Source organism: Stylophora pistillata, chromosome 3, assembly GCF_964205215.1.
Source record: "Stylophora pistillata chromosome 3, jaStyPist1.2, whole genome shotgun sequence".
Taxonomy (NCBI): Eukaryota; Metazoa; Cnidaria; class Anthozoa; order Scleractinia; family Pocilloporidae; genus Stylophora; species Stylophora pistillata.
Window position 1 is genome coordinate 21,885,332 of NC_142521.1, and position 19,578 is coordinate 21,904,909.

Genomic DNA, 19,578 nt, shown 5'->3' on the forward strand with positions numbered 1-19,578 from the left:
ATGAAACGTGGTGAAGCAATTTTTCGCCAAAAAGGTCATCTCACTTGTGTAACATGGAAAGACAGAAAACCTGTGACTATTTTGACAGCTTTACCACCTATTGAAGAAATGGACCGGTTGCTGAAAGGTCAGCATGAGAAGCAAATGTCTGGCAAAAGAAAGACTTTGCCTGTTCCATACCAGTGCAACAGTATAACTCTTACATGGATGGAGTTGATGTTGCAGACCAGAAGACAACTACCTATGCAACGCTCGTGAAAGGCTGGACATGGTAACTAAAACTCTTATATCATCTCTTAGAGGTGTCAGTTTTGAATGTCTCTTATTTATTACAAGGGAAAAGATGATGATCAACCGGATCTGAGCATGATGGATTTCCGGATTCTGGTAATCAGAGGTTTACACGGTGAAAGGAGCTACAAGATTACCCCTGCAGCTGCGGCACCTCAAATATCAAGATTGAATCTGTCATTGGGACACTTCCCAGTCAAAGTTGATAGAAGTTGTATTGAGGCCACAAGTGTAATAATTGGCCTCAAACGTAATAACTGGCTTCAAGTGTAATAACAGTTTGCCTCAAATGTAATAACTGGCTTCAAATGTAATAACAGTTGGCCTCGAATGTAATAACTGGCCCCAAATGTAACAACAGTTGGCCTCAAATGTAATAACTGGCTCCAAATGTAATAACAGTTGGCCTCAAATGTAATAACTGGCCACAAATGTAACAACAGGTGGCCTCAAATGTAATAACTGGCTCCAAATGTAATAACAGTTGGCCTCAAATGTAATAACTGGCTCCAAATGTAATAACAGTTGGCCTCAAATATAATAACTGGCCCCAAATGTAATAACAGTTGGCCTCAAATGTAATAACTGGCTCCAGACGAAAAAGTACAGCAAAATTAATTCTCAAACAGAACATATATAATGTGGACGTGTAAGTCACGAGATGATGGAAAAGTTTTTTTTACATAAATGGATAAATCGACAATTTGATGTATTCACACTGATATCCTATATTCCAAGTAAACGTAAGCTTTACGTGATCAAACCACGTATGTGGGATATCACTAAAAAGGGGAATGGGGAATAGGAAATTGAAGCAGGAAAATTGAAAACGGGGAATTAAAAATGACTAATTATTAATTGTCAATTGTACATCAGAACTGAAAATCTTTTCCTCACGAGGGATAGACTGGTGCATACGTTCAATGAACTATCGAAGTATTGAAAAGAGTGTGAAGATTTATTTTTTTCAGGACTGTAAGGGGATCAAAGGATGAAATGCTCTTAATGCGCGTAGACGTGTCAAAATACAAACTTAGAAGGTTTTTCTTTTATTTTTATCAAAGATGTTTTCTTCGCAGCTTAAAAAATGAAAGGGAATACATCAAGGTGAGCGGTTTTCAAGTAGTTTTAAAACGGATGGTTTGTTTAATCAGAATATCTGTTAGTTTTCCACAGTGGCTCAGTTCGCTCACATTTGGTTCGAGCACAAACACTAATTAAGCTTTTCTTTTCTGTTTTCTTTTCTTCACCGTCACGGGTGGTTAATTAATTATTTTCATCTCCAAAAAGCTATCGCGTAACGGCTATCGCGTTAAGCCGGATAAAAGATACTTCCATTCCACAGATATGAAAAAATATGTTTAACAAATATTTCCTCGGAGCATTTGAGGAGTATTATCTCGAATTTTATGCAAAGTCTCGGCTGCATCTCAGATTTGCATAACTGTCTCAAATTCTCCTCACCCCCTTCCCTGCGTACCGCGTTTAGATGAGGCTATAGAAATCCTCTATTACTTACTAGTAAATAAAACCACCCGTCTTGAAATTAATGGAAAACTGCCCACCTGTTATGTATTCCCTTTCCATTTTATAGTGCTAGGAATTTGTTTTCTTTGTTAAAAAATGAAAGAAGAATCTTTAAAGTTTAGATTTCCCTTCACCCTGCGCATTAGTATTCTTCATTCTTTGATCTGCGCACAATAAAAAAGGAAAATGATTAAATTATTTCTAATCTATTTCTAATCTGTTCTTTAAAAGGATAGGTAAATTTGATAACACATCAGTGAAAGAATTCATTTCTTTTTAATAATTGGCTTTTTCTCACTTTCCTATTTTTAATTTCACAATTTCATTTTTCTCTTTCAATTTTCATTCCCCATTTCCCATTTTCCATTTCCCATTTCCCATTCCCCATTCCTCAAACTCCGTTTTGGTAGCATTCCATGAAAATATCGCGACCGTGGGAAAACCTTACAAGTTTAACGTTTGTACACTACTACTGTTAGTTGGCGGGTCCTTCACCTTCGTCTTTGAAAGAAAACCACTGAAAGGGTCTATCACTATACTACCTGCAAGTAATAATGATTCCAGAAACTAGAGAAACTCTCTATCAATGACTCAAAAACATAGCAAGCCTCCACGAAAAAATGCTAATGAAAACAAATGACTGAAGACACCGAAAAGAGGCGAAGGCGAGATAATGACCTCACGATGGATGCCTTTTCAAAGCATGCGACAAAAAACGATTTTAGCGAAGCTGCGGCAAACGAAAATCTACAAAAACCATTATCACTAAAAATATCAGTCTATCAAAAAGAAATCCATGTAAACGGAGGGCTCAGAATAGACGCATTTCAATTTGTGACAAAAACTAACAAAAGAGATTTATTAAAAAAATGCGAAAGGTAGAAAACTCGATCCTCAACCCCAGGTTACTTGATGTCTAGACTGCATGCAGACACTTCAACTTAGTTTATACGACCAGGAATTTATAAACAGCTTGTAGTAGGCCAACGGTGAGAATTAGCTTGGAAAACCTGAAAAGATGACGAGTTGTCGTTTTTACCTCAATCTGGTTTGTGTCAGTTGACGTTAACATTTCTCGCGCAAGGAAAGTGCGAGGTAAGCGAAAGCCAACGGCAGTATCATATGAGATTTACGATTGTGTTATCAAGATTGCTAATGGGAAGCCTCTTCCACCGGTAAAAGAAAGAAGCAGCGTAGAAAGATCAGCGTATGTAAGATACTGGAGAGCGAAAGGAGATATAACCGTCCAAAAGGAAAGAGAGAAAGATTCGCTGTATTACCGGAGACGTCGAATGCTTCGACTCTCTCAAGTCGATAAACTTGTGGCAGAAGAATTTGAGCGCACTAAGGGATCAGGCGCAAGAAAGCTAGTGAGCAACTTGCGACATGCGTTTGTGGGGCTAGGCCGAGCTAGTTCAAAACATCCTGAACTCTGATACGCTTCACTTCAGAAAAATTGCTAAATTTCTTAACAAGGCTACACTCAAACCCATTCGTGCTCAAGATGTTCAAACGAGGTATCCGAGGTGGATTTAGTGAACATGGGCAAGGGTGGAACAGTGTCTCAAAATAAGAAATCATACCGGTATGTATTAGTAGTAATTGGACGTTTTTAGTCGGTTTGTCTGGTTACGTGCAGTCAGAGAAAAAAGTAGCAAGGTCATCTCTGACGAACTGGAGATATTTATTTAGCGCTCGGGCCACTGCGCGTAATTCAAAATGACCGAGGCGGTGAACATAAAGCTAATATACAGTCGACCCTTCCATCCACAATCGCAAGGGATGATTGAGAGATGCCACAGGTCACTTAGATCAAAAATAGAGTACGACTTCTTAAAAATGAGAAGAAAAGGCGTTAACTGGGCGGAAAATCTCAGTAATTATCAGCAAATTCTAAAATGAAGATCCAAAAGAGGTATTAGGATACAAGACACTTTTTGAGGTCTACCTCGCTCGAGGAAGTAATTCACTTGATAGGACATCGACCCCAGGAATGGAAAAAGAACTGCTGAGAATGAGAGAAAGTGTAACTTTAACTATGCAGATCAGAAGCGCCGACAAAAACACATAGCAATCCACCCTCAAAATATGCTGTCGGGGAGGAAGTGTATGTGCGCCTTCGTGGTAAAGGACGGCTTCAAAAGAAGCGTTGCGTTACTGAGACGTTCATTGAAAGGGGAAATTTAAAGAGGCACCTTTATAAAGTGTCGTACACGTCCCCCGAAAGCGGAAAAAACGAGAAGAAGTGGCTGGAAGTTGATGATTTAACGAGTTTCACCTTGCGAGAAGAGAAAAACAAACAAAGAGTGGCCAGGCTTTCAAAACAGCAAAAAGAAAACCACGGTGCTAAATTTCTTATCCTTATGGAAAAGGAAGACTACAGGAAAATAATAGAGGATCAAGGAGTTGTAATTACGTACAATCCCCCTGGAAATGGAGATTGCCAATTTACATCTTTGGCACGTCAGTTTAAAAGTGGTCTTGGCATCTTAAGGTCTCCTGAAACTTTGAGAGAAGAGATAGTTGAATACCTGGAAAGTAATCCCCTCGATTACGATGGATTCCTGCTATTAGAACTGGTCCCGCAATACGAAACTTGGGGCGATTACCTTGTAAACATGATGCAGAACCAGACGTTTGGGGATCAGCTTACTCTGTGTGCAGCAGCAAATCTGTATAACGTCAACGTCCACGTTATCTCTTCTCTTGGTGTTCAGGAGAACGTGACGTTGTGTTACACTTGTCGTATTTTTAAAATGAGTGACAGGGATCAAATGTCAAGTACTTTTACTTCGTTCGAGATTTTGCCTTGTGAAGATCGAGTATTCGCCAAGGAGGTTTTGTCCTTAGTCAGAATAAAGTAAAACTTTGAGTTTAACCGCGGATGTATTGAGTCGTTCTTAGCGCTTGGTGTTGGGGCCAATCACACATTTAGCCCCTCATCCAGTATCTCTCTCACTACCGTCTACCTTGGCCACTTCACTGAAAATCACGGAGAACATTATGTCAGTCTTACCCCGGGTGTTCAAAACAGTGTCGGTGGCTTTAACGACTTCATGGAGGATGAGGACGATGGTGGTGATGCCATACCATGCATGGCTTAAGTTGAAGCCACGACTGTTGGGATGGTTCTTGATAACGAGCATACACTGGCATAGACTCAGGAAAATTAGCATGCCTCCACTCTTTTACTGTTGTAATTAGGTACAAAGGACGCCCATGCTTTCTTCTTTTTTTTTTACGTTAATCATTACAGTTCAGTTAATTTTGTAGTGTTTGTATTCTATATCTCGTCACAGCATCTCAGGTTCAGAGGGTCTATTTCTTTGGACAATAAATCACAAGATTATGGTCAGTGCTTGTCTTTTGTCGCTACGCATCATACACTTTTTTCACTATTGCCAAGTAGAGATATTACGCGTTAATCAGCAAGGCAAGTCTAAACATTTAGAGCGTTTAAGTTTTTTGTTGAGCTTGAGCCAATCTTTTCTGTAAGGCTAGGCTACGCTTAAAAGCTCTGCTAGAATGACACCATCCGTTCAAAATTAAGTCGCCGTCGCTTCCTTCGGAATTTGTTTAGATTTTTTCCAGTATAAAATAAAAAAAAGAAACGATTGAAAGACTAGAAGCCACCAAAAAAAGATCCCCTCTTACAACAAGGCGTGTGACGTTATTTTTTTCCTCGATGAAACGTTTGCGTTTTGTATACGCTCAAAAGAAATGTAATGTCGTAAACAGGCTTGAAAGCTTTGACAGCTTTCGACAGCTTGGCTGCAATATGCCAGAAGTAAATAGCCGAGCTGTATAAAATTTTCCTTGACTATTGACATCACAAATGCCAGATTTCGATTTCTGACTGATGACATCATCAAATACTGATGACATGAACTTGCTTATTTTCAGTAATTGATCACTAAGTCCACGTTTGGTCTTCATCTATTCATTAAAAAAATAACTGATTTTTCATGGTTGTGACAAAGGACACCCAAAATTTGTTTGCAGACTGAGTTTATCGCAAAACGTATGGTTTACTTTTACGCCAGTTATTACATTTGAGGCCAGCTGTTATTACATTTGAAGACAGTTATTGCATTTGAGGCCAACTGTTATTACATTTGAAGCCAGTATGCTATTGGCAAAGGAGTGCCACAATTACAACAATAAACAAACAGTTTTTGACAATCATCAGCCAATATTCTGCTACTTTATTGGAGAGTTCATTGTCTCATCTGCCTAGGTCTTCCTCTTGTAAAGGGCCTGCCACGATTCTATGGCTTCAGACGCGGGGTTGCTGTTCCATGTTCAGGATCACTGTACAACTAGTCTTGGTGGGTGTGGTACTTCTCAAAAAAAGGGCTGGTGCACATGTGGACTTCACACAGTCCACACTCGGTATGAAGTCAACACTCGCTGAATGTGAACTTTACAAGCACACCTTGTGTGAAAATAATTGGGCTCAAATAAAATAACTGGCTTCAAATGTAATAACAGATAGCTTCAAATGTAATAACTGGCTCTTAACTAATGGAAAAATTCCTGCTCAGTGATCAACTGGTTCTCCGATATTCAACACAAGAACCAATACACTCTTGCTGTCTTGGACATTGAAAACTTTTATCCATCTATCACCGAGAAGCTATTAACAGACTCTATCTCCTTTGCCAAACAATACACTACTATATCGGATCTTGACATTAACATTATTATGCACTCAAGGAAATCACTACTTTTTAACAACGGTACGACCTGGATCAAAAAAGACAATAGCTCCTTTGATGTCACCATGGGTAGCTACGACGGCGCGGAAGTTTGTGAATTAGTCGGTATATATATTCTCAGCGGTTTTGGTAACGCCTACAGAAAAGAATACATTGGTCTGTACAGAGACGACGGACTTACCGTATTCAAAAACATCTCTGGACCACAAGCCGAAAGAATTAGGAAAGACATTACCAGTCACATCAAGAACAACGGACTCAACATCACTCTACAGACCAACTTGAAAATCGTCATCCATCTCGACGTCACATTGAATCTCAACAATGGAACGTACTGCCCTTACAGAGAGCCTAACAACCAGCCGCTGTACATCGATGCAAAGTGAAACCACCCTCCCAACATAATCAAGCAACTACCTGACTCCATCAGCCGTAGAATATCTGATAACTCCTGCAATGAATACGAATTCAACAAAGCCAAGACGGAATACGACCCTGCCCTCAAATCCAGCGGACAAACGAAAACCTTAACCTACAAGAGGCACAGACAGACCACCCGACCCAAAAGAACCCGACAAAGAAACTATCTGGTACAACCCACCTTTTAGTAACAAAAAACATCGGCAGAACATTTGTTAGTCTGTTATCGAAGCATTGTCCAAAACATCACAAATACCATAGTTTATTCAACAAGAGCAACGTAAAAGTCAGCTACAGTTGTATGGAGAACATGGGATCGATCATTAACAAACACAACAAGAAAGTAGTGTCTAACAACAACAACCACGACAACAACGAGAGTCTTTGTAACTGCAGATCTAGAGAACAGGGCTCGCTCAACAACAATTACCTGTCTTCCAGCTTTGTCTACAACGTACAAATCACCACTACAGATAACAAAGCGACTCCTAAGAACTACATCGGACTGACTGAAGGAACTTTTAAACAAAGATTTGATCAACACAAGGTCACATTCCGACACAGAAAATACACTAACAGCACTGAACTATCCAAATACATCTGGCAACTGAAGGTCAACTCTGTAAACTTCAACATAAAAGGGTCCATTATTGCAAGAGCTAGGCCCTACAACAACACAACGAAAAGATGCGACCTTTGCCTGACCGAAAAACTCATGATTATTAAGTCCAACAGCAACAACTTACTGAATAAAAGATCCGAACTTATATCCAAATGCCGCCACGAAAACAAGTTTTATCTAAAGAACATCTGACGCTTTCCCGCTACAATAAACTTTTGTCAACATATTCACAGCCACTGTCTCATTGTCTTTCATTAATACATCCACACCCGTTGTAATTTTCGCTTTCTCTCACCCATTATTTAATGGATAATTACTGAGGCATACGGCATTATGAGAAATATTGAGAAATATTGAGGCCTACGGCCTCAACTGGCTGCAATATTTCTCATAATGCCATATGCCTCAGTAATTATCCATTAATTACTACGTAGAGACTACGGTGCCTATGAAAATTTAACTACAACTCAAAATCAAACTCTAATCCAGTTCCTTCTAGTTTTGACAGCACCTCCTTCTCAAATCTCTCATTCAACTCTGGGGTAAAATAATTCTTCCAGTCCTCAACCACGCCCTTCCGAAGAAGACAGACCTTGCCTTCATTTACCGAGTACTTTGACAGATCTTTCATCATTACACTGAAACTGCATTGTTCAGCAATGCGACTGATAACATCTTCTGATAGCGATTTATTGAGGAAGCTGGCGATCGATTGAACTTGTGAAAGTAGATCCTTATTAAAGACAACAGATTTGATAATTTGGATGTTTACACGGCAGGTTTTGAGGGGAGATAAGATGAAAGAGTCCTGTTTCCCTAGAAAGTGGATAAGCTGGGTAAGCAGTGCCCGTTGTGCACCTAGTTCTTCCCACCAAAATTAAAACGGGAGCATTAAAACATCGGCTAACTGCTTACAAACCTTTTTGAGATCTTCATATTTAAGAAACAAGACGTTAGGATCATCTTTGTGCTTCCACCAACCCAGAACGTGGTTATTCTAGCGGTTCCGACCTACTGCAAATGAAAAAGTGTGATATTTTTAACTAATAGTTAACGCGAAGTTCTAGCGAACTGTAATAACGAGCTCCAAAAGCATTGTTTTCAATAAAGATCCATTTGAGGATGTGGAGTGTAATATTCTGTAACAGGGAAAGCCTGGCCATGTCCTTTTTAACCTTGGAGTAGGCCCTCAATTTCAGCGTTTTAACATGAGCAATTCTTCGTACATCGTAAAGTATGAGGCTTTGAACAACGCGAGCCGGTGAGAGTTCTTTTGATTATCTATGAATTTCTTATAAAAGTGTCTCAGAAATCTTTCAGCAAAAGGATTTCAATTCCACATAGTATCAGCAAGCTTTTAAAGGTTTGTTTTCTCGTTTCCAGCATAGTTCTTCTCATTTAGAGTATTTCCGTCAAAGTTAAAACATATTAGCTGTAGACAATCTGTTATATCAGTGGAGGTTTACTTTCAAATATCTCCATTACGTCAAAGTAACCCCGCACCCCCTCCTTTGTAGACTGTTCAACTAGATTTAGGGGTCAGACACTATTTGTTGCCTGTGGAGAGGGAGGATTTTTGGGAGCATCACATGGATTTCAGAGGAAACGAAGGGGGGAAGGGCGGTCAGTCTCCGGAAACAGAGTGTAAACGGGCGACTAAGGGTAAGGTAAATCTTATAGTGACATAATCAAAATCCGCCGACTGCTCCCTGAGTCTTACCATTTCCATCGATAAACAACTTGGAAAAAAATTCCCATGGCCCACTGTAGCCATTTCCAAACGAATTCAGGCTCTCCATGAAATGGAAGTATGAAAGTGAAAAATCCTTTGGATTACGGGCAATGTAAATGTATTTACATTTGGTGTCGTCGCTTGAACCTTTAGGAATGATGTTGTAGGAAAGATGGGACTTTATAAGACGGGGACTGGGAAGTTTGGTGATGTCCACAAACTCACCCAGTGTGGGATTTGTTGAAAATTCTAGGAATGGCATTCGCCTTCAAATAACTTCACTTATGTTCTCCCCGTTGTTGTAGATTTGCCAGATAATTTCTTGCATCCAAGTTGTCCCTGAAGGAAATTGTGCCAATTTTAAATAAATGCTTTCGTTTAAAGCCAGTAAATACTATGAAGCCAGAAATAATGAAAATATGAAACCAGTAATAAGAAATTGAATATCGAACCATTCCTGGACTCAGATGCTGGGGCGCGGTCGTCAAGTAAGAAAGCAAACAGGCCTGGTGTGTTTTCTCCTTCGCAGCTGTTCTTTAGAGAGAAAGATCAGCTGCGATGGAGACTCGGCTGCGGTGCAGACGAAACGGCACCTTTATTTTTCGATGTGGAGTTCTGCTTCACTGACGTTGTCTTGATTCAAAACAACGTCAAGCCTGATTCAAATAAATTCTACTTTCTTTAGAGTGCTTTTCTCCCCTAAGTTGCTAAGTTCAGGTCGATATGCAGGGAAGATGTGCCCGCAACCATTAAAACATATGCAGAAACGAAATGCATACTGATGCTTTGACTGACATGATATCCAAGCCTGGCTTTCGTAAAGACTGCAAAACCTCAAGTTCACACGCTACGTTAACTTACGTTGCGTTACGGTAAGTCACGGACATACGCTTAGTTAAGCTTGAGTATTAAGTGGTTCACTTTACAGATGGCTTTTCATCGCTCATATAAACGTTAGTTAAACCTTTACAAGTAACACTATCACCAACCTGATTTGGGGTAGGTAACCACAAACACATCATCTGCTCTTGTTTGGAAATTGGAGATGAAGTCGGAGAGTAACTTAGGGTTGGGAGTGAAAAATACTGGAATATACATGCCCAAAACGTCAAAATACTTCTCCGATGTCCACTCATTTTCTTTCACTTGGAAGACAGGCGAATTTTCCATTATTGTAGTGTAAGCAATGCGATTGTACGATTCAGCATCACTCGATCTCTGTCGTGGCTTCGTGAGTCAATTTGCGTAAAAAGATATTTGACCCTCCAGGCGTCAATTGCACAAAGTCGCACGATTATATTCAGCCGAGACTTTGCTTTTATAGCGTGGCAGACTAGATTATCATTGAATGATCAGTCACGCGAAACAGAAACGCTAAGGCGTCTCAAACCGTGGGGGGGAGGGGAGGGGATTGGACCACCTTTTTCCAAATGATACTCACAGATGAGCAACAATGTTCAATTATTGTTTTTCACTTGGAGGACAGGCAAACTTTCCATAACTGTTGTGTAAGCAGTACGGATTTATGACTCAGCATCAAAGAAAAACACAGGCAGGTCTAAAAATAACTTAGCGAGACACGTAGCTGTTTTCACAGCAGAGTAAATTTACATGTAGTCAAGAAACTGCCAATCATAGAACAATGGTTTGAGTCAGTTACTGATGCCTAAGGAATCAAACAATGGCTTCATCGAGAAATGAACAGATACGCTTGTAAAGCAATGAAATTATTAAGTAATTTGGTTCTATCAACTAAGTTGAAATAGTAAATTGGCCACCATAAAGAGTTAAAAACCTGACGTTTCGAGCATTAGCCCTTCGTCAGAGTGAATGGAGGAATCAGTAGTGGGCGGTGTCAGTTATATGCAGAAAGTGGAGCTACGCTATTGGTGGGAACATGGTGACAAGAAAAACAAGAATTAATCAATAGAATGAAAAGCGATCGTTACCTATGGGATTAAGAGTGCCCCTTTGAAAGATAAACGTACTTTTGTTCACGAGTTTTGCGGCTTTCGGAGCCACCTAAATGTAAGGAAAGACCGCAGACTGCCATATGCTGCTTAAGATGATAAGGCAGATCAAAGTGTCTTGCGACTGGTTTTAATGAAACCAGTCGGCCCATTGTCTCAGCTTGCAGTTGTCCTTCCGAACTTATTTCCAGCTATTTAGACAAAATATGGCTCCCATTGTCAAAAATTTACCCATCATATATCAAAGACAGCCAACACGTTGTTCAAATTTTCGCGACTTTAATTTCCTTGGCCAAGACAAACTTCTTTTCACTATGGATATTACATCTCTTTATACTGTCATTACCAATGGCGAAGGTCTTCTGGCCCTTAAACATTTTTTTGATTAACGCACTGTTAAGGAACCTTAACAGTGCCGATTTGAAAGATAACCCTTTGTTCAAGAGTTTTACGGCTTTCCAAGCTACCTAAATGCAAGGAAAGACCACAGACTGTCATGTGTTGGTTAGAATGATTAGGTAGATTGTAGTGTCTAGAGACTGGTTTTGATGCGTTCTTGTCATTCTCGGAATCGGTCACCTAGTCGTCTTCCTGTTTCGGCGATGTATATCTTTTTGCAATAAATACAAGATATGCAATAGATTACATTGGCGAAGGTGCACTTAAAGTGATCAGTAATCTTAATGGATCGTTTCAGGGTTGCGATATATATTTTCTTAGCGTTGTGAATGAAAGGACAAGTTTTGTCTCGTGCGTGAGCGCATTTAAAAGTTTCGGGTTGGTCATTAGTTTGAAATGAGCTTCCCAGACCAAAAAGTTGCCTATGTTTTTGTCACGTTTGAATGAAATAGGTGGAGGCTGCCAAAAGATAGTGTTAGTCTCTGGATCGTTTTGAAGTAATTTAAAGTTCTTAAGAATAACAGATTTCACTGAGTGGTTATGAGGGTGAAATGCGAGAGTGACTGGAATGCGGTCGGAATTTTCCCTCTCTGTGACGTTTGTGTTCTGATTTGTCGACAAAATCGGAGTCATCCCTATGTAAACGAGGAAGTCTTAGAAACTGAGAAATGGGAATGGAATTCTTTACGTGAGATGGATGCGAAGATGAATACAACAAGTAACTATGTGAGTCTGTAGGTTTGTCATAGACACTAGTGCATAAGCCGTTGCCTTCAATTGAAACTTTGATGTCTAAAAGGGATAAATAATTGTCGGAAATTTCCCAGGTATGTTTCAGCGCCGGGTGAAAGGAATTGACTGCGGTTATAAATTGAGTTAGCTCCTCTCTGGTAGGGGAGGTAGCGCCGATACAGTCGTCAATGTAGCGACCGTAGAGTTCAGGTTTGAGACCATTGTACTGGCTGAAAAATTAATGTTCGACAAAACCTACAAAAAGATTGCCGGCATGGCTGGGTCCCATTTTGGTATCCATGGCTACGCCATTAGTCTGTTTGAAATAGTTGTCGAATGAAAAACAATTGAGTGTAAGCACTAGTTCAGCTAGTTGAAGTAGTGCTTCAGATATAGGCTCCTTAACAGTGCGTTAATCAAAAAAATGTTTAAGGGCCAGAAGACCTTCGCCATTGGTAATGACAGTAGAAAGAGATGTAATATCCATAGTGAAAAGAAGTTTGTCTTAGCCGAGGAAATTAAAGTCGCGAAAAATTTGAACAGCGTGTTGGCTGTCTTTGATATATGATGGTTAAATTTTTGACGGTGGGAGCCATAATTTTGTCTAAATAGCTGGAAATAAGTTCGGAAGGACAACTGCAAGCTGAGAGAATGAGCCGACTGGTTTCATCAAGACCAGTCGCTAGACACTTTGATCTGTCTAATCATTCTAAGCAGTATATGGCAGTCTGCGGTCTTTCCTTACATTTAGGTAGATCCGAAAACCACAAAACTCGTGAACAAGTTTTTCTTTAAAATCGGCACCCTCCATTCCATAGGTAACAACGGACGCTTTTCATTCTATTAGTTTATTCTTGTTTTTCTCGTCACCATGTTCCCACCAATAGCGTAGCTCCACTTTCTACATATAACTGACACACACAGCCCACAACTCCTCCATTCGCTCTGACGAAAGGCTAACGCTCGAAACGTCAGGTTTTTAACTCTTTATGGAGGCCAATTTACTATTTCAACTTAGTTAATATAACCAAATTACCTTGTTACCCCCACCGACGCAGCACCACAGTTTCTTTAAAAAATTACCCCCTTAAGTAAAATTATCTGGTGGAGTCTAGATAGCATAGCATACTAGATTATCATTGAATGATCAGTCACTAAAAGCAGAGGAGGTGGAGGGTGGAGTGGTGAGCTCATTGTTTACCTATTTGAGGGGATACTTAAGCTCAAATAAACTAGAATGTGCGTTAAGTAATTCAATGACAAATGCAAATCATTTATCTAACAGTAATGGTGTTCAGTCTGTCCGTAACCGATTTATCGAGAAATTCCTGGGTGGTCTGATCTTCTGTTAAAATTATTTAGTAAGAAGAATATATCTAATGGTGCCTAGTACTAAGGAATGGGCCACTAAATCAATGTGTATTGCTCTCTCTGTCTCTTAACAAAATCAAAGGCTCTGTGAACCAACTCGTGAATTGGATAAGCCAACGTAATTTGTGTCGTCAATAGAAATGGGTGTTTGATTTCCATACTAAGGTATGAATTGTTAGACTGGTAAATGAGCATTATGAGGAATATGATGTGAAACTAAATCAGGCCTCAAAGACAGAAAATATGGCCTGATTAGGATTTGGTGCAAGACAATCACTGTTCCAGATTTTACTGCAAAGGTTTGTGGAATGAAAGTTCAAAAGGGTGCTGTTTTGTTTATCATAAAACTATTGTTCCAATATTGATATCAGTATTTACTTGCGATGCAAGCATAGGGTTAGGCATGTAAAAGCTTATACGCTGGATGGAACGCACGGACATAAGGATAAGCATATGTGCATAACATTATCAAAAGCGTTGCCTTCTTTTTATGCTTATACTGTCTAGTTAAGACTTGGTTGGCATAAGCGTAAGGATAAACAGAAGAGAAAGTCTTCAGGCAATCAGCAAGCACTATACTGCTTATACCAACCATGTCCCTATTTAATATAACATCGACTGAACGCTTGTGCACATGTTTATATTGCAGCTGAGCCCACCTGCACATTAGCTTGTTATGTTTATGCCTATGCTTGTGTTGCAACTGAGTACTACCCTTGAAGCCTGTTTCGCACTTCTGAGATAATTATTACCACGAGGATGAAAAAACAAGTACAAGGATGTTCACACCACTCTAAATTTTGTTTTTCGGAATTCTTATTGATAGTCGGAGGATACTCAAAACAAGGATTTTTTCCTTATTTTGAGAGTCAATTCCTTGAAATGTAAGGATTGAGATTTCTGCTTTTAAGGATTTTATACTCCCCAATGAAAGTTCCTCAGTTTAAGAATACCACCATTAAAAATAAGATTTACATTCCTTGTTTTAAGAATTATGACTTTGAATTCTCATTTCAAGGGTATTTCCACTATTGAATAAATATCTCAAATCCTTGCTTTTAGCAAGTATTCTTTCCATGTAGAAAGGTTCTTCTTCTAACTAGATTTATGATAAATGCTTGCCAAAATTTCAGAAATATCTGTGGAATTGTGCTTGTCAAATTCCCAAGGAAATTTAACTAAATATAATTTGAAAAACGTTTTCACATTAATTTTTCTTTCGACACACTCAATATCTGTGATTCTTCATGAAACAAGACCACAGTTTTGAGTGTTCCTAGTTTACCCTAAATATAAAGCATTAGGAATATCCTTGTTGCATCTAGATCACAAAAATTTTTAATTTCAAATGACAATCAAAGTGGTTGTCAAAATAAATCATAAATTTATAACTTCCAGAAGAATAAGCATTGAATGTAAACTGCTACCATTTGTAATTTTTATTTACAATCGTGCGACTATTATACAAAAAATTACTGAACCAGAGTAAAGAATCTCAAACTAAATATAAACCACTTGTTGACAGAATTATAATCATACACCAGCAAGGATATTCATCATTGTAAAGGGATTGTTGTTGTGACTGTCAACTTATTATTGTTTTAATCTTCAATATGATTCAAAAGAAAAGTTGCTGTATCAATTTCTTGAAGAATATATCCTAGGTGTAGAGCCTCTACGACGAGCATTTAGGTACAGGCAAATCTGTAGCAAGATTTTTGACGAAGAGAAAGAGTAATACGTATGATGCACGATCCTCCCAGTAGATAGCGCTATTTATGCAATAGCGAAAATCAGACCTGAAAAAAATCAGGCCTGTACGGGATTCGAACCACTGACCTCTGCGATACTAGTGCAGCGCTCTACCAATTGAGCTAACAAGCCAACTGGGAACAGGCCGTTAAGTTGATTCGTAATAAACCCGTGAAAGTGATAAATCAGATACAATGAATATATGAAGTTCATATATTTTGAACTGCGGTATTAGATACGTATGATGCACGATCCTCGCAGTAGATAGCGCTATTTATGCAATGGCGAAAATCAGACCTGAAAAAAATCAGGCCTGTACGGGACTCGAACCACTGACCTCTACGATACTAGTGCAGCGCTCTACCAATTGAGCTAACAAGTCAACTGGAAGCAGGCCGTTAAGTTGATTCGTAATAAACCCGCAGTTCAAAATATGTGAACTTCATATATTCATTGTATCTGATTTATCACTTTCACGGGTTTATTACGAATCAACTTAAGTCTTGCTTCAAAATAAAACTTGCTGCTGTGCATGTATCTTAAGTTCAAAATAATGTAAAGCATTTTAAAGAAAGCACAATTTGGGTTTATTATGTCAGATTAAAAGTTGTTGTTGAGTTTGTAGTATATCCTGGCTAACCTGTGTTACATGCACAAAATATTGATAGAAAGAACCACTTCCTGGAGTTAAGATCCCTGTCTCAAGGACACAGGGATGATGTATTATTTAACAATCTTTGAGAAGTAAATGCTCTCTTTTAAGATCTTTACTTACTCATTTTGAAAAAAATAGGTCTTACAATGAGAAACTTTAGTCACCTTAAAGTAAGGACTCTGTTATCAGTTTTAGGCAGTATTTATCACTCACTGTTAGTGCATATATATTCCTTGTTTTGAGAACTGATAATTACACTCATTTTGAGTGATATGAATCCTCATCTTTAGAACTTCCTGTTCCTCACTCCAGGACGCATTTTTAAGAAAAAAATCCTTAATTCAAGGTATCTGAAAACATACATTACAAACTTAACAGTGCACTAATAACATACGCATACACAGTGTAATGATCAGCGGTATTACACGTTACGGACATGCACATGAGGAGAACACATGAGCATCGTTTTGTAAAGAGGTTGGATTTTTAAATTATTAAAACTATTATCAAAATCCATCGTGTTTTGGTATCAAGAATATTACATGGTTTCAGGAGTAAAACACGAAACAGAAACTCAACCATCCATCTAGCGAAAATTTGGACAAAAAACAGCCGGCGTTTCAGAGCAATCAACACCGGCGATCCAACTTCATGTCACAGGATCAGTCAGTCCTCGACACGCCGGAAGAGGTAGAAAACACCGAAGAAACACAACAACCAGTGGAAATCGAAGAACACACAATCAAAATGGCGATGCAGTTAAGCCTCCCACCTCCAGAACCTCTCGAGTTAAGTGGGGGAAACATCTCGGCCAACTGGAAGAAATTCAAACAGAAATACGTAAGTTACGAAATTGCGACCGGAATAAGCTTGAAGGACAGTGCAACCAGGGTAGCAACACTTCTGACAGTTATCGGCAATGATGCTATCGATGTTTTCAACACTCTAACCTGGGATGAAGAAGACGATGACAAGAAAATCGATAAGGTACTGTCGAAATTTGAGCAATACTGTGAACCAAAGAAAAACGTCAGCTACGAAAGATACAAATTCTTCTCAAGGGCCCAAGAAAGCGGCGAAAGTATCGAGCAGTATGTAACGATACTAAAAAAGCTTTGTGAAACATGTGAATTTGGAACGTTGAAAAATTCTCTTATCAAGGATCGAATTGTACTTGGTGTAAACAACACGAAAACGAGAGAAAGACTTCTCCGAGTGACAGACCTTACACTCGAAAAAGCAGTAGATGTAGTACGATCTGCAGAGGCCACGGAAATTCAAATGAAAGAACTAGACTGTGACTCATCAGTGCATGGAATTGGAAAAGAGAAAAACAAATTTGCAGTCAAAAAGACACCCTCAGTTGATGATGAAAAAAGACCTCCAAGCAAGAAGTTCAATTGTTGGAACTGTGGAACTAAACATGGTCTAAGAGAGTGTCCTGCATATGGCAAAACATGCAACTATTGTCAGAAAAGAAATCACTTCCAGAGTGTATACAGATCACGGAAAAAAGTCCATGGACTGGACGTAGATCAACAAGAGGAAGAACAAAATCTTAATTCAACCCTATTTGTAGGAGCTGTCACTACAGACGTTCAGATCTACAATGAGAAATGCTATGTGAAGCTTCCAGTAAAAGGGCATATCACAAAACTGAAGATAGACACTGGCTCTCAAGTTAACATCATGCCGTTTAAAGACCTAAAGAAGATAGTTGGTAGCAACCCACAGATAAATGCTTGCACACACAATCTAGTAAGCTACTCCGAAGACAAGCTAACTGTACTTGGCACTACTAAACTACCAGTGAAATCTAAAACAGATGTCGAACAGGAGCTGACGTTCCACATAGTAGAAAAAAATCAACCAGGAGTATTGGTGTTCACATCATCTAGAGATCTGGGTCTAATCAAAGTGATTATGGCAAACAAGAGAGAAGAAGACCAAACCAAACCAAACAGAGGAAAAGCTAAGAAGCTCTCCGAAGAACTGAAAGAAGAAATGTTGCAAAAGTACAAGCAAGTATTCACAGGTTTGAGACGTTTGGAAAAACTTTACCACACTGAAATAGACCCTACCGTGACACCTGTTGTAAACCCACCTAGAACTGTCCCAGCAGCTCTCGCGACCGAGTGAAGAAAGAATTGGATGACATGGAAAAGCGAGGGGTTGATCGTAATGTAGAAGAACCCACAGACTGGGTCAACTCCATGGCCATTGTTGAAAAGCCCAATGGTAGTCTGCGGATCTGTTTAGATCCAAAGCACCTCAATAAAGCAATAAAACGGGAACATTTTCAGCTACCCACCATAGAGGACATCACTACACGTATGGCAAATGCAAAATGGTTCACCAAGCTAGATGCTAACCGAGGATACTGGCAGATACCTCTTGATGAAGAAAGTCAACTTCTAACCACCTTCAACACACCGTTTGGGCGGTACTGTTATCAAGTCACTCCATTCGGAATCACATCTGCCCAAGAAGTTTTCCAAAAGCGGATGAGTCAACACTTCAGCGACTTGGAAGGAGTTGAAACCGACATCGATGACATAATAGTGCATGCAGAAACAGAAGAAAAACATGACCATCATCTACAAGCGGTCCTGGAACGATGTGAGAAGATTAACCTAACCCTAAACAAAGAAAAGTGCATTTTCAAAGTCAAAGAAGTCACCTACATTGGACACAAACTCACGCAAGAAGGAATCAAACCAGATGATGAAAAGGTGCGTGCTACAAAACGACATGCCTGCACCAACTGGTAAAAAAGGAGTAGAAAGACTCCTTGGAACTATCAACTATCTGGGCAAGTTCATTCCCAATCTGGTAACCGTCACTGAGCCTATCAGAATTCTGCTAAGAAAGGACATCGAATTTCAGTGGTCATATGAACAAGACAAAGCACTACAAGAAATCAAAAATATCCTAACCAAAGATGGAGGGCCAGTCTTGAGATTTTTTGATGTTCAAAAACCTGTTACCATCAGCTGTGATGCCTCCCCAACCGGTCTAGGAGGGGTGCTACTACAAGGTGGACGTCCTGTTGCATATGCTTCAAGATCCCTCACGGATGCCAAATCAAGATATGCTCAAATAGAAAAAGAGCTCTTAGCTATTCAGTTCAGCCTAGAACGTTTCAACTAATACACCTATGGCAAGAAAGTCACCATAGAATCAGATCACAAGCCCCTTGAGGCCATTGTTAAAAAGGCATTGGCATCAGCACCACCAAGAATGTAAAGAATCCTACTAAGAATGCAGAAGTATGACTATACATTGGAATACAAACCAGGAAAAGAGTTAATACTTCCTGACATGCTCTCCAGAGCACCATTTCCCGAGACAACTTCTGGCGGCATGGAAGAAGAAATTGCATCACATGT

The 19,578-nt window shown here is 39.4% G+C and overlaps 2 protein-coding genes and 2 pseudogenes across 2 annotated transcripts; 2 read left to right on the forward strand and 2 right to left on the reverse strand.

Moving 5' to 3' along the window:
• On the forward strand, window positions 1–5,773 carry LOC148735053 (uncharacterized; annotated as a pseudogene).
• Window positions 5,774–7,941: 2,168 nt separating this feature from the next.
• On the reverse strand, window positions 7,942–10,573 carry LOC111343789 (sulfotransferase 1B1). Its single transcript, XM_088755428.1, is given in 4 exon segments — window positions 7,942–8,311; window positions 8,498–8,575; window positions 9,282–9,649; window positions 10,300–10,573. Coding segments are annotated over 4 exon segments (900 nt in total). The 5' UTR covers window positions 10,481–10,573; the 3' UTR covers window positions 7,942–8,038.
• A 970-nt stretch (window positions 10,574–11,543) lies between these two features.
• On the reverse strand, window positions 11,544–12,976 carry LOC148735054 (uncharacterized; annotated as a pseudogene).
• A 3,864-nt stretch (window positions 12,977–16,840) lies between these two features.
• LOC148735055 (uncharacterized) lies at window positions 16,841–18,328 on the forward strand. Its single transcript, XM_088752863.1, has one exon. The coding sequence runs from the start codon at window positions 16,841–16,843 to the stop codon at window positions 18,326–18,328; it is 1,488 nt and encodes a 495-aa protein (XP_088608989.1).
• Window positions 18,329–19,578: the final 1,250 nt, after the last annotated feature.